Source organism: Pithys albifrons, chromosome 1 (assembly GCF_047495875.1).
Source record: "Pithys albifrons albifrons isolate INPA30051 chromosome 1, PitAlb_v1, whole genome shotgun sequence".
Taxonomy (NCBI): Eukaryota; Metazoa; Chordata; class Aves; order Passeriformes; family Thamnophilidae; genus Pithys; species Pithys albifrons.
The window spans coordinates 18,843,001-18,855,589 of record NC_092458.1 but is presented as its reverse complement, the minus strand read 5'-3'; the positions used below and the strand labels follow the sequence as shown (position 1 = coordinate 18,855,589).

The window sequence follows — 12,589 nt, the reverse complement described above, 5'->3', positions numbered from 1 at the left end:
GCAGAATGCGTACTGCACCACTATTGCACTAGCACACTCAGCAGCAATATCTTACCACGCTTTCTACGGAGTTTTGAAATATTTTACAGAAAAATATTTGTGTACCTATCAATTCTGCAGGCTTATTTGGTCTCTTGTTGATAAATGTTTCAAAGGACTCCTTCATCAAGTTTATAAATTTTTCATTTTTCTGAAAGCACACTTCTATGATATGGTCCACTTTATCCTTAAAATCTAGTAGCTCTTGCACCATATCCTTGTCTTTTTCAGGATTAACCACTATTGTTGTCCCAAAGTTCTGTAAAACAAACACTTTTGATAGTAAAATACTTTAGAGTGCTACCTATCTCCCCCAACAGACACCCTTATAAAATTTATCATTAGAAAGAGTAATTTTTTTAACAGTGCTACTTATGTGACTAAGTTTTCAAAAAATGAGATGCATTGAAATTTAAAATAAAAACCCAGACACACATTAATGGATTTCAAACACTATTGTTTGACTTAAAGATTATATACATTCAAGACAGATGCAAAATAAATAAATAAATTAAATAAATACACAGTAGACATGACTATGATGTGCAAATTTGCAGTTATATATAGAACCACATGATTCAGGTAAAATAAATTATATGGAAACTGCCTCAGAAATGTTAAATGTAATAGAAAACTTCACACTATTTTTCTTAAATCTACTAGAGAACTCTATTTATGGAACAGGTGGCAAAAATTCAACTGCTGCTCATCACTCCAAGACTCCTCTTTCAGAAAGGGCTCTATAGCAAAATAATCTAGCTGACTTGCAAGGAAACAAAACTTTCCCATGCACAAGAAGCAGCCACAGACTTGACTTTCTCTTCTTGTTTCTACATTTATTATCTTAGATAGAACACTCTATGTCTAATGAACCAAAATATCCTGTAAGGGAGGATTTTAATCAATTGGACAATTTACAATTGCTTAGTAACACTGATCAGTGCCCTGGACAGAATGATCAGTTTTCCAAGGTGAGAAAGAGGAACATCTGCACAGTAACAGCAAAACAATATTCACTTGGTATATGTTCATCAACTGGAGTATGTTAACCACAACAACAGTAAAAGATGGGGAAATCACACTCAAACCTCAGAATTTCCACTTCAGTATCTAATTAGCCACTGTCATCTTTCATGGAGATCCTTCTCAGGTCAGATTTCAGAGTGATGCTGAATACAAGGCTGCCCAAGGTCCTTAGATTCAACATGTGTTGAACATGCTTGGGCTCGAAGGGACCTCTGATGATCACCTATTCCATCATATCTTCCACTTATCACCGTTTCCCCTTCGTTAACACAGTATTTGGGCACCTCACAGTCTCTACCAGTTATGTTCATGACTTGCAGGGCATGGCCCTCATTTTGTAAATGGCAAATTGAGATACAGAAAGCCAAGTGTCAGCTCCAAAAATCATACAAAGGTGATGACAAGGGAGCACAGACCTTCACTCCAGTAACTCAGCTCAAGATAAACATTAATAGTTCTTGAAGCCTCTCTTTAATGCATTTTCTCATACAAAACGTCCAACGGGAGATTTACTGACACTACAGAAAAAGGTTTCTAGCTTTCTGAGCACGTAAAAACCCATCTTAGAGCCACAGAAGGTCTGGTTCCATGAGATTTAGTGTATGATAAGCCAATTTAGAAAATTGCTGCTGTGAAAGGTAAGGTTCTGCTCCTCTTTTCCTTACTTTGCCATCTGTCTTGAACTCCTGCTTCTTTCTTTGGACTCTTCAGTTCACTAAACCTTGCACAAAAGTGACCTTGCCCAAGGTAGTGTTTTAAAACACATCACGCAAGAGTCTGTGGAGTGGCAGGCAGCACAAGGGTTAACTTGGGAGACTGATCTGGGAGCAAGGAAGGGGAAAGTGGTTCCTCCTCAGCCACAGCAAACCATTCAACTGGACCAGCTGTCTGTGGACCCATGGGCTGCATACGGGGACACCAGATGACTCCCCGTGGAGTAAACACCTCAGTTCTGGGGGCAGAGGGGTGTCTATATCCCACTCACAAGGGCTGCAGCACTGGTGGATGGTGCCAAACTCCAGACACAGCTGTGCAGGAAAGGCACCTCTGAAATGAACTGATGCTGTCCACTCAGTACTATAGGCTGATGAATACATGGGCAATTTAGGGGAGAACCATCCCACCAGGAATTACCAACTCCAGAGAGAAAAATCTTCTGTGAAGCTTTCCTGCCTTCCTCTTGCCAAAAGCACTAGAATGCACTCTCTGGGGAAGCACTGTATGCATATCATGCCTAGCAAAGCAAACCTGAAACATCTAAATAACAATTTGATGATGGATTATTTTCAATAGGAGCATTCCCTTTGAAATAGCTTAAACATTCATCAGCACTGCTGTAGGTTGCTTACATGTAGCACTGCTAACCCAGGGTAGAATTGGGACATTCTGATATTTCAGTGTTTTTGCAGATATATAAACAGTTGAGTGTATTTGCAGCAAAACAACACATAGTACAGTCCAGCATACTCAAAACACAAGTGCATGTGACTCTATTCAAAAGAAAAGCAAAATCAAAACATCTTGTACAATGTTCAAACCTATAAGGAAAGCAAATTCCAAGTAGAAATTTAAAACTGAAACAGGTGTTGCTGTTTCTCATCATGTGATTGCTGTTGGGGGGGAAGCATTAACATCCCTCCCATATCTGATTAAAAGAGAACTTTGATGCATACACCTACATATTATTCTTCGATGTGACAGAAGAAATTTGTAACAGCATAAATTTTGACATTAGGAATAAATCTTTGATATACCTTGATGTATTCACTCCAATGTTGCAAAAGGATCTGCTGCCCACCTTTAACCCGGCTGAACAGCTGGTACGTCTGGGTCAGATCTGATATTCTATTTTCATCAAGCAGGTTATCAAGTCCTAAAAAAAATTAAATTAGAAGAAAGAGCAAATTTAAATACAGTTGTATAAATACAGTTAGAAATACATTAGAGAAATCTATATGAAATATAGCAAAACACAAGACCCTCCCTCCAGTATGCTTAAAAAGCATGAACATTTTAAGATTAAATTTCTGAAAGCAAATGACACATACCCTTGTTTAAACGGGATGAAATTACTTATGATATAGTATTTTAAAAAGTATTTCAACTGAATTACTCTCCCATCAAGGTGATGACCATAAGCCTTTTGCAGAATGGTTATGTAGAGAGCTTGATTTAAAGGGTACAGTTTTATTAAGAACTTCTAAAAAGAATCAGTGAGCTAAACAAACAGCTCTAAATTTAAAGCAAAGATAAGTACTTTGTGAGATTTTTATCTGTAGAGTGTGGTGAACTATGTTTTTAGACTAAGAATGTGGTAGGAATTCTCTATGCTCCTACCAGTGGAATAACACAAGACTACAAATTCCTTTCAAGCAACTTTTGCTTTATCGATTCACTCTACATGAGACTAAGCTTCGGATTAGCAAATGGAGAAGTGAAGCTCAAGGCATGTAACAAGCAAATATCAACTTAGCACACATCTTTAAGTGTGAGAATATGATTAATGTAGCTCCAGTGTAATCAGAGATACATTGTCTGGTGTCAGTTAAAGAGGCTTTAGTAATAAGGGAGCATAGCATCAAAGATTTATGACATTTTTTTAAAGCCCGAAAGCTTGATTTTACACAGGCTGACAATTCACATCATCAGTGTAACTGAGACTGTACAACTGTCCTACTTCACAAAGTGTATTTCATTAATGCCAATTTTTAAATGGTATTAGATTACAAAGGATTTTCATTCACTACTGAATTATCCCATATTCAACTATGTTTTTCAGCTTAAAAATACTTTCACTGTATATTACAACTTACTTACATGTTCAGAAAAGCAAACAGTGCTCAAGAATGATGTCAGGTAAATTTTTGTCTGATATTTTGAGTTTTCCTAAACTCTTGAGATACTGGAAGAATGGACATACTTTAAATGTAAGACAACAGACTACACAGTCTAAAATACAAGGTGGGGTTGGTGCTCTTTTGGCAGTTGAGCATGGAATTAGAATCGTAGAATTCAAAGAATCATAGAAAGGCTTGGATTAGGGTGGACTTTAAAGATGATCTATTCCAACCCTCCCTGCCATGGCCAAGGATGCCACCCACCACATGACGTTGCTCAAAGACCCATCCAACCCTTGGACACTTCCAGGGGTGGGACATCCACAACTTCTCTGGATAACCTGTTCCAGTACCTCACCACCCTCACTGTAAAGAATTTCTTCATAACATCAACTCTTAAATCTCTCATCTTTTAGTTTAAAACCATTCCCACTTGTCCTATCACAATCTGTCTGTGTAAAAAAGCTGCTCTCCCTCTTCTCTCTCTTTAGGTACTGGAAAGTCACAATAAGATCTCTCTGGAGCCTTCTCTTCTCCATGCTGAACAACCTCAGCTCTCTTAAGAAGTGCCCATTCCATCACATCCAAGCATTACCTCCTATTCATTTAAAGGAACAAACACAGCAACTGCTTTATTAAAATCTAGGTCATAAAGCTTAACCTTCCCTCTTCCTCTAGCACGAGCTGTATGATTGAAAATTTAGTCACAAATGTGACAAGTGAATAGAATATACAGCAAAGTCCTCTGGTAAAAGGTTACACACAGCTTTCAGAAATCACTGCCACAACTTTGGAAAAACTATCGTACTCACAATGGAAAACTCACACCAATATCGAGCTAAAGGCAGCTGTAGTAATATAAGAAAAAAAAAGGAGTTTCTTATACATATTCCACATTTTTAAGCTTTTTTCATCTGTATCAAACTGATGACATCACATGCCTTGTCTGAATTAAGAAAACATACAAAAGGCAATTATTTTCTTGTACTTGCACAGAATAATAGAATGTTATAAGCAAATTACAGTGTGCTCTGAATTAAATGACTACAGAAAGTTATGCAAGTGAAGTGATGCTACAAGTTTTAAGTGAGGACACAGAATGCAAAAGCTGATCCAACAATACTAGAGAGTCCTAAAACATATAAACTAGAAAAACATACAAATCTCTCCATAGTTACATGGATGGTTCATATACATTGTAAACCAAGAAAAAGTTCAGTTTGAAACAAGACACACACACAACACCCCCTTTCTGTTTAAGCCACCTGATAAAAAAATGTATCACTATAAAAGTTACTTGAAAATACTTGAAGAGCAAAAAAACCTGACATTTATCAATAAAAAATAATTATTTTTACATTCTCTTTATGACAAACTTAAGAATAGTTAAATGGAGTGGCCAGGCTTATTTTTATAAATATGCTGAAAATAGTGAAATGACCTATTCCCAGAGCAGCCGAGAGAAAACTGTGAGCATATGTCATCTTTAAAGGGGACAAGGAAAGACAAGGAAGGGGTATTTATAAGAACTTGTGAGTATTAACAAACATGAAGGTGATGGAGCTCAAAGACACCAGACTACTGGGGACATCTGTTTTGCAGCAATAAGGGAAATAAAGATGTAAAGGACAAGTTGCTAGAAGATCTGAAACCTAAAATATGGCTACTGCAAGAGGAAGAAAAGATCATTTAAAGTACTAAAGAATCAGGGAATACTGATCAAAGCCAGAAAGTCAGTGAGAAAAGATATTAAAAGTTAAGAGGCGCAAAGAAACTGTGATTTGATGACATTAGAGTCTAAATAAGGACTTCCTAAGAAGACTGCAGCTCTTATCTGAAATTGCCAGACAAAAGGTAGAATAGACAAAAGCACATGAAAGGTCATTGCTTCAAATGCTGTTGGTTCCAGTAACTCATGATTCTTGAACTACACAATCAAGAATATGTGAAACTATGGCACTTGAACTGTGTGATTATCACATAAAAAAGAACCTACAACAGTAAATGCAGCTCTCATTTACAAGTTTATATAATTCTAGGAAATAAGCAGTTCCAAAGTTTTAATTCCTAAATCCACTGCTGGAAGTCAAAGGAGATTTGGGGGCTTAGCAACCTTTACAAATATGGAATTATGTTCTAGACATTTACACACTTTACTTGTCACAATGGGTGTGATAATCATCAGGTTGGCTTTCTGTGACTGTGGAAGTTTTTCCTATGGCTGATACACCTCCTAAAGTAAAAGCTGTGGAATATGTAGCTATTGCAGAGTGTAAGAGAATCCACTCCTTATTGAACATTACACGAATTTTAACAAACAATACCTTTTTGCAAAATAGCTGATAAATGTTCTCCTAGTAGCTGCTTCTCCACACACGCAATCAGAGGTTTCCTAAATTAGGCAAGAAAAGTAAATTAGAACCATTACAGTATAAGGCAGTTGCCTTCTGTCACCCTGTATTTCTATATAATTTATATTATAATACAAAACTCCCCAAAATTTTCTACTTAGGCTACAAATTAAGACAAAAATGTCACATGTGATGTAGGACAAGAAAGATAACAGTAAGTCATGTAATTATAAAATAAATTCAGGTTTGGATACTGAAAGTCCTCACATAGTAGAACAGAGAAGCTCAGTCAGCAAAAATCAATACAAAAGCATTACTGGAACAAAGTTATAGTAAGTTTTGGAAACAAACAAGCAAACCAAAGAACAAAACAAAATAAAAACCTCTAAGGGTTTAAACTCCAAACCAACATAATATCCACTGTCTATGCTTAAATCTCAGCCTAATTGCGTTATGTACCTACATAAGCATAAATTGAGCTAAAACCATAAGACTCAAATTTGGATCACATTTTAAATTTGTCCCTACTTTTTACTATTAATCAAGTATTTGTTTGATACATTCACTTTAGTTAGGAGTGAAAAATAGTATCAAGTTTTCCTTTACATCTTTCACAGTGTAAAATACGAAAACACAAACTTCTACCACTGCTTGCAATATGACAATGTAAGATCAACCATTTATTTCCAAGTTAACTTTTATAAAACTCCATCTCAGCTCCTTACTTGAGATTTCCTATAAAAGAGATGCTTCACTTGGATTTATGGAAGCCTTTTACAGAGCAACATGTATGTATGTATGTATGTATGGCCAAACTTCACGAACAAAGATTTGGGCAGGGCTCTCCCCACGTGGGTGTGCCCTTCCAGCCTGTGCAGTGGATTTTTTAGGTGAGGCACAGCGTGCACAGAACTGGCCCCACCATTTAAGTCCTGAGGTTCATCTGCCACGGCCAAGAGAGCTTGGACAGTGCAAGTGAAGTCCTCGGGACTGTCACAGCACCCGGCACTAACCGGGGCTGACCCTGCTGAGCATCCGAGATCTGATGGGATGGGATGGCAGGGAGGCATTGAACTGCCAGGGGATGGTCCTCACTGAGACTCAAACTCTGGACCTTGGGATTCAGAGTCCAGAGTGCTCTCCTTTACACCACGGGACCAGCAACATACACTTTTGCTAAAACACAAGTGTACCTCCACTAAAACAGCATATTCCCCGAAACTGCTCATCAGGGGACATGCCTGACTTTCAATACACTACACCAGTTCAGGCTCTTCATCTCAAAAAGGTTAGATTAGAATTTGGAAAGGTTCAGAGAAGGCAGCAGGAATGATCAAAGGATGCAGCAGCAGCTACAAGGGAGACAACTTCAAGACTCTGCTTTCTGGGAAAGAGATGCCTTAGCAGGGCCACAGTGTGCTGACAGGCAGAAACGAGAGCGAAAGGGAACTGACTGATCACCTTCCTTTCCAATGCAAGAACTGGGTTCACCAGTGATGGTGCTGGGAACCAGACTTGCACAAAAGGAGGCAACAACACATGGTGGCTGGTGCCCCAGTAGAACATATTGCCAAAGACTAGATGGAAAAGCTTATGTGCATCCCATGAGACAGATAGTGCAAGTATTTCAAAGAAATACAAACCAACCACATCAGGTTCAGAAAACACTCTGAGATGAAAACAGGTAGATACTAGCAGAGTATCTGGGCATCACATTCACTTTGTCTATTCTTTCCCTTCAGTGGGTCATATGTGAATATGAAATACTGTTTAGACAAACCCTCAGTATGAACACACAGCAATTTTTATGGTCATTTTCATATTCCCTGGCATTTCCAGCTACTCCTATCTACAGCTGCTGGCTGTCTCCAACCGCAGGAGTCAGGGCTGTATGAAATACCATCCTTTGCCCTGGAAGACCTATCCTGTGTACAGGGGAAGGAAGGAGAATCCATCTGCTTGAGGCCAAGAGGCAGAGCACTACACTTTAACAAGTAGACAAAATGAGTATTTTATTTATCTTGACTGTTAGCTAAGGAATGAGCCTAAAGATACCTTCTGTATGGCCTCAAAGTCATCTGCCTTGGTCATCTACTGACTGACAAGGAAAAATGGTTATTCTGGTCCGCTGTCCAGAAAGGCACGTACGGATGGGCTTAAAGAATCCTTCTATGGGCTGCAATGACACACTTTCCATGTGTTGCGTAAAGTATGCTGTATGTGTGAATATATATATATAATATCTGAAGAACAACAGTAAGTTAAAATGATAATTTTTATTCATTTCTCCTTTTGACACTTGATGAAATGCCAATATATCATCTGGAAGACTACAAGATAAAATAAAATGTTACGTTCTTAATAAAAAGTAAGCAAGAGGTTACTGCAGGACAAGTTATATATGGATCTATATAGTGTGCCAGTGACTCTGCAGTACCTCCTGAACACACATTTTAACCCAAGAAAACCCAAACTATTACTCAAAACCCGACTGAAAAAAGGACAAGCTACCTCACACAGTACATTGGCAGCAGCTGCACCAACTGATCTATCGCTAAATTCACATCCTGAACTGCTCATGAGTGATGTTCATGTTGTCCTCTGTCCTTTTAGGGTTTGTTTGGGTTTTCTTGTGTTTTTTTTTGTTGTTTGGTTGTTTTTTTCTTGTTTGGTTGGGGTTTTTTCTAATCAGTCTTCTTCCCTCAAGGGATTTTTGGTTAAAGTTGTTATCGGTGCATGAACAGCTAAAATCAGATGTTATTTTGATAAGGCAAATTTGAGTTCTTATATGATGTTAACTTCAGTATACAGGATTCATATTTCTGGACAAGCTTCTCCCTTCTTATTGAAAGTATATTTTTATTTTAGGTGTAATTTTTGATAAAAATGAAATCTGTAAAAATCCAAGCTGTATCACAAGAACTGTCAACAAGATAATATCTTAAAGGTAATACAGAAATAATCTTTGTGTCTCTAAAACCACAGATAACCATAGTGATTTACAAAGAATGCTAGACTTATATTAAAAATGACAAAATTTGTACTCACTGTGTGCTGTGGTCTAAATATGTTATTACTCTGTCTCCTTCTTCTTCTAAACGTTTATTAACATGGTGAAGATATTCTGGGACCTAGTGAGACAAGAGAATGACAAGTTCAGCTACAAAGGTATGAAAGGCAGATAATCTTGTTTCATGGCAATTATTTTAAACTAAGAATTTAGAGGGAGTTTGAAACGGAAAGGACTATTTCACCAAAATGTTATGTACCACATAATCTGTATTTTTCTTAATCAGTGTTACTTCATATTAAGTGTATTATAAACACACCTGACAGAAAGACAGAGAAAAACAAATCTGAGAATTTTTCAGAGTAGGTTAATTTTTTTCTCAACACCCTTCTGAGCTAAGCCAGCCCATAAAGTATCACAGAGCAGATTTCCAGTTGGTGTGAACCATAGAGTTCTATTATATCAATGGCATTTTGTCCAGTGGAGCATATTTTTCTATGGAGAGTTAACACATTTAGAACACATTACAACAGGTATGTGCATGTACATATGTATGTAGATGCATATGTGTGCACATATGGGGCAGTCCCGTGGTGTAAAGGAGAGCACTCTGGACTCTGAATCCCAAGGTCCTGAGTTCGAGTCTCAGTGGGGACCATCCCCTGGCAGTTCAATGCCTCCCTGCCATCCCATCCCGTCACATCTCGGATGCTCAGCAGGGTCAGCCCCGGTTAGTGCCGGGTGCTGTGACAGTCCCGCGGACTTCACTGTCACTGTCCAAACTTGCTCAGCCGTGGCAAATGGACCTCAGGACTTAAAGGGTGGGGCCAGTTCTGTGCACGCTGTGCCTCACCTAAAAAATCCACTGTGCAGGCTGGAAGGGCACACCCACGCGGGGAAAGCCCTGCCCAAATCTTCGTTCGCGAAGTCTGGCCATACATACATACATGTGTGCACATGTTACCTGTGTATGCGTAAGTATGTACATGTATATGGTGTGTACATTAGGGTCTCACTCCTTTTCTGTTTTCCCACAGCTTTCTCCTAGATGTACAAATGCAGTAAGACTCTTGGTTTCAAGACCTGTGTTTGAAGAATTTCACCTCAGGTCCCACTGGAACACCAGGGAATGAGGTAAATGGGGCAGGATAAAACACAGGGATTCACCTCAATTCAATGAAAACAGGTGTTTTCAAAATGTTTGTAGTGATTCTGTGCTAAAATGGAATTAAGAAACAGTCTTCAGTATTTTAGACCATCAAGAGACACACACATTTTCAGATACCGACATTTGCAGGCTGCCCACCACAGGACATAATTTTATCTCAAGTGAACAGAAAGCAAAAATGTGTCAAGTTTATTTAACCAATTAAGGGAAAGAAACAAAACTGCAAAATAAATACAACAAACCAGCAAAAAAAAGAAATTGCTTACTTTGGTATTAACCACAGAGTAAAATGATGCCAGTGGACATTTCACAGCTCTTGGGCAAAAATAATATTGATGGCACACCTTTAGGCTTCATGTGGAAATGACTTTCTGGTAGTGTGACTTCAGCTACAGAAAATGTCACTGGGTTACTCCACACTTTATATATATCAAGTACCACGGCAATATGGGGCCTGCTCTTCCCTTTGATACAATAAGAGTCCTTTGATACTGTAGTCCGTATCAAAACACTTCAATACCTGACAGCCAGTAAATTTCACTGAACATTCACAGAACATGGCATTACCAGAAGCTCCCACATAATCCCACAGCTGATAAAACTAACATAAAGGCAAACATCTACAGCATGCACCTACCTCTCTTTCTTGCATTAATCTTTGGCCTTCTGCAGCATATAAACAATTTGTCTCTTCCAGAAATCTTTGTTCAAATGATTCCTTGTAAACCTGGACAAGAAATTAATTTAGTTACTGTCATTAAGCTCCCAGAAACGGTGGAATATTTTGTTTGTCAGGTGTAGAGGGCAAGTAAAATCTCAAGAATGCACACCACTGTGGGAAGTGTCAGAGTAACGTTACGTTAGCACAGAAGTTCTGTTTGCCTGCTGGTTTTAGAAAGACTGAGATCAGAGCTGACTTCCAGGGCACCAAGGGTGTGTTTCAGTCATCGATACTCAAATGGTCTAAATTGACAGGCTCTGCTTAAGGCACTCAGCCCAACACCAGTACCCAATATCACAGCACAGCAATAACATATCATCCACCCGAGCTCAAAATTCCCACGGATATTTCTGTGGAGAAAAAAAAACTTCCAACTAGTGAAACATTGGCACAGACTAGGTAACTCTCATCAGTAAAGAATAATACACTCACTAAAGCATCTTCATATCTGCCAGGTTTCTCTCAGTTGCCCATGAAAAATGAATTATACCAAATAAGGTGAACTGTCTTTCTCCAGCGAACAAATAAGGTGTGCAAAAAAGGGCACCAACAACAATAACAGGCATTAAAAATTTTTTGCATAATGATTAACAGTTTATTATAGAACAGAAATAAATTAGAAAGGACATTTATATAAAGATTGAAAACAGTCTGGAAGGTAGCTAAGGAATAACGTGTAAACAGAGGGACAATGAAAAGGGAAAGATTCCTTGAGTGCCATAGAAGAAAATATTTCTTCCAAAACATATTGCTGAGATGTAAAACTCATTTACAGTCTGACCACTTTTATTTCTCTTAAGGACTTCCAATGGAAGGTTCCCTCAACATGGCAAGGGGTTTAGAGCTACATGACCCTTAAATCTCCTTCCTACACAAACCTTTGTATCATTCTGTGACTTTTAGAAGCTTGATGCTTTATTTCAGTGCAAACTTAAATATGAAACTTCTGGTTTGAAAAGCATTCAGAACATGACAGTTCACTAACTCAGCATCACAAGCAGACATCAACTCATTGTTTCAGCCTCCTCTTTGCACTACCTCCATGTGAACAGAATCAAATACTAGATTTCATTTCTTACCTTCCTTTCCATCAGGAAAACTGAAAGAACATTAACAGTATATGCATAAAACACAACTAAAGCTCTGCAATAGGAAACAGCTATAGAGTAGGATTTATGCAAATAACAACCAACTTTCAGCAGCTGGGCCTCAACTGCATAATTGCCTAAATGTCACGAATGGAGATTAATTCTTTTAAATTGAAATATAAGATTTGCTTAATTAATTAATTACTCTTGCTTCGGGAGATAACTTCTGTTGAAAGGGAGAAGTAAAGATCCTGGCATATAATTATAGGTGTACAAGCGTATCTCTATCTCAGTGAAACAACAGCTATTATGAAAGGACAGATTAGACTACCTTACTTTCCCTAGTGAA

General features: G+C 38.2%; 1 protein-coding gene across 1 annotated transcript in view; it reads right to left on the bottom strand.

Moving 5' to 3' along the window:
* CUL4A (cullin 4A) overlaps positions 1 to 12,589 on the bottom strand; it is a 37,961-nt gene that overhangs the window by 13,764 nt on the left and 11,608 nt on the right. Inside the window, exons 7-11 of the mRNA XM_071571372.1 lie at positions 11,069 to 11,158; positions 9,302 to 9,384; positions 6,227 to 6,294; positions 2,820 to 2,938; positions 106 to 298 (exon numbers count right to left, since the gene is read on the bottom strand). Of these exons, the coding sequence (XP_071427473.1) occupies positions 106 to 298; positions 2,820 to 2,938; positions 6,227 to 6,294; positions 9,302 to 9,384; positions 11,069 to 11,158 (553 nt within the window). The remainder of the gene's footprint in view (positions 1 to 105; positions 299 to 2,819; positions 2,939 to 6,226; positions 6,295 to 9,301; positions 9,385 to 11,068; positions 11,159 to 12,589) is intronic.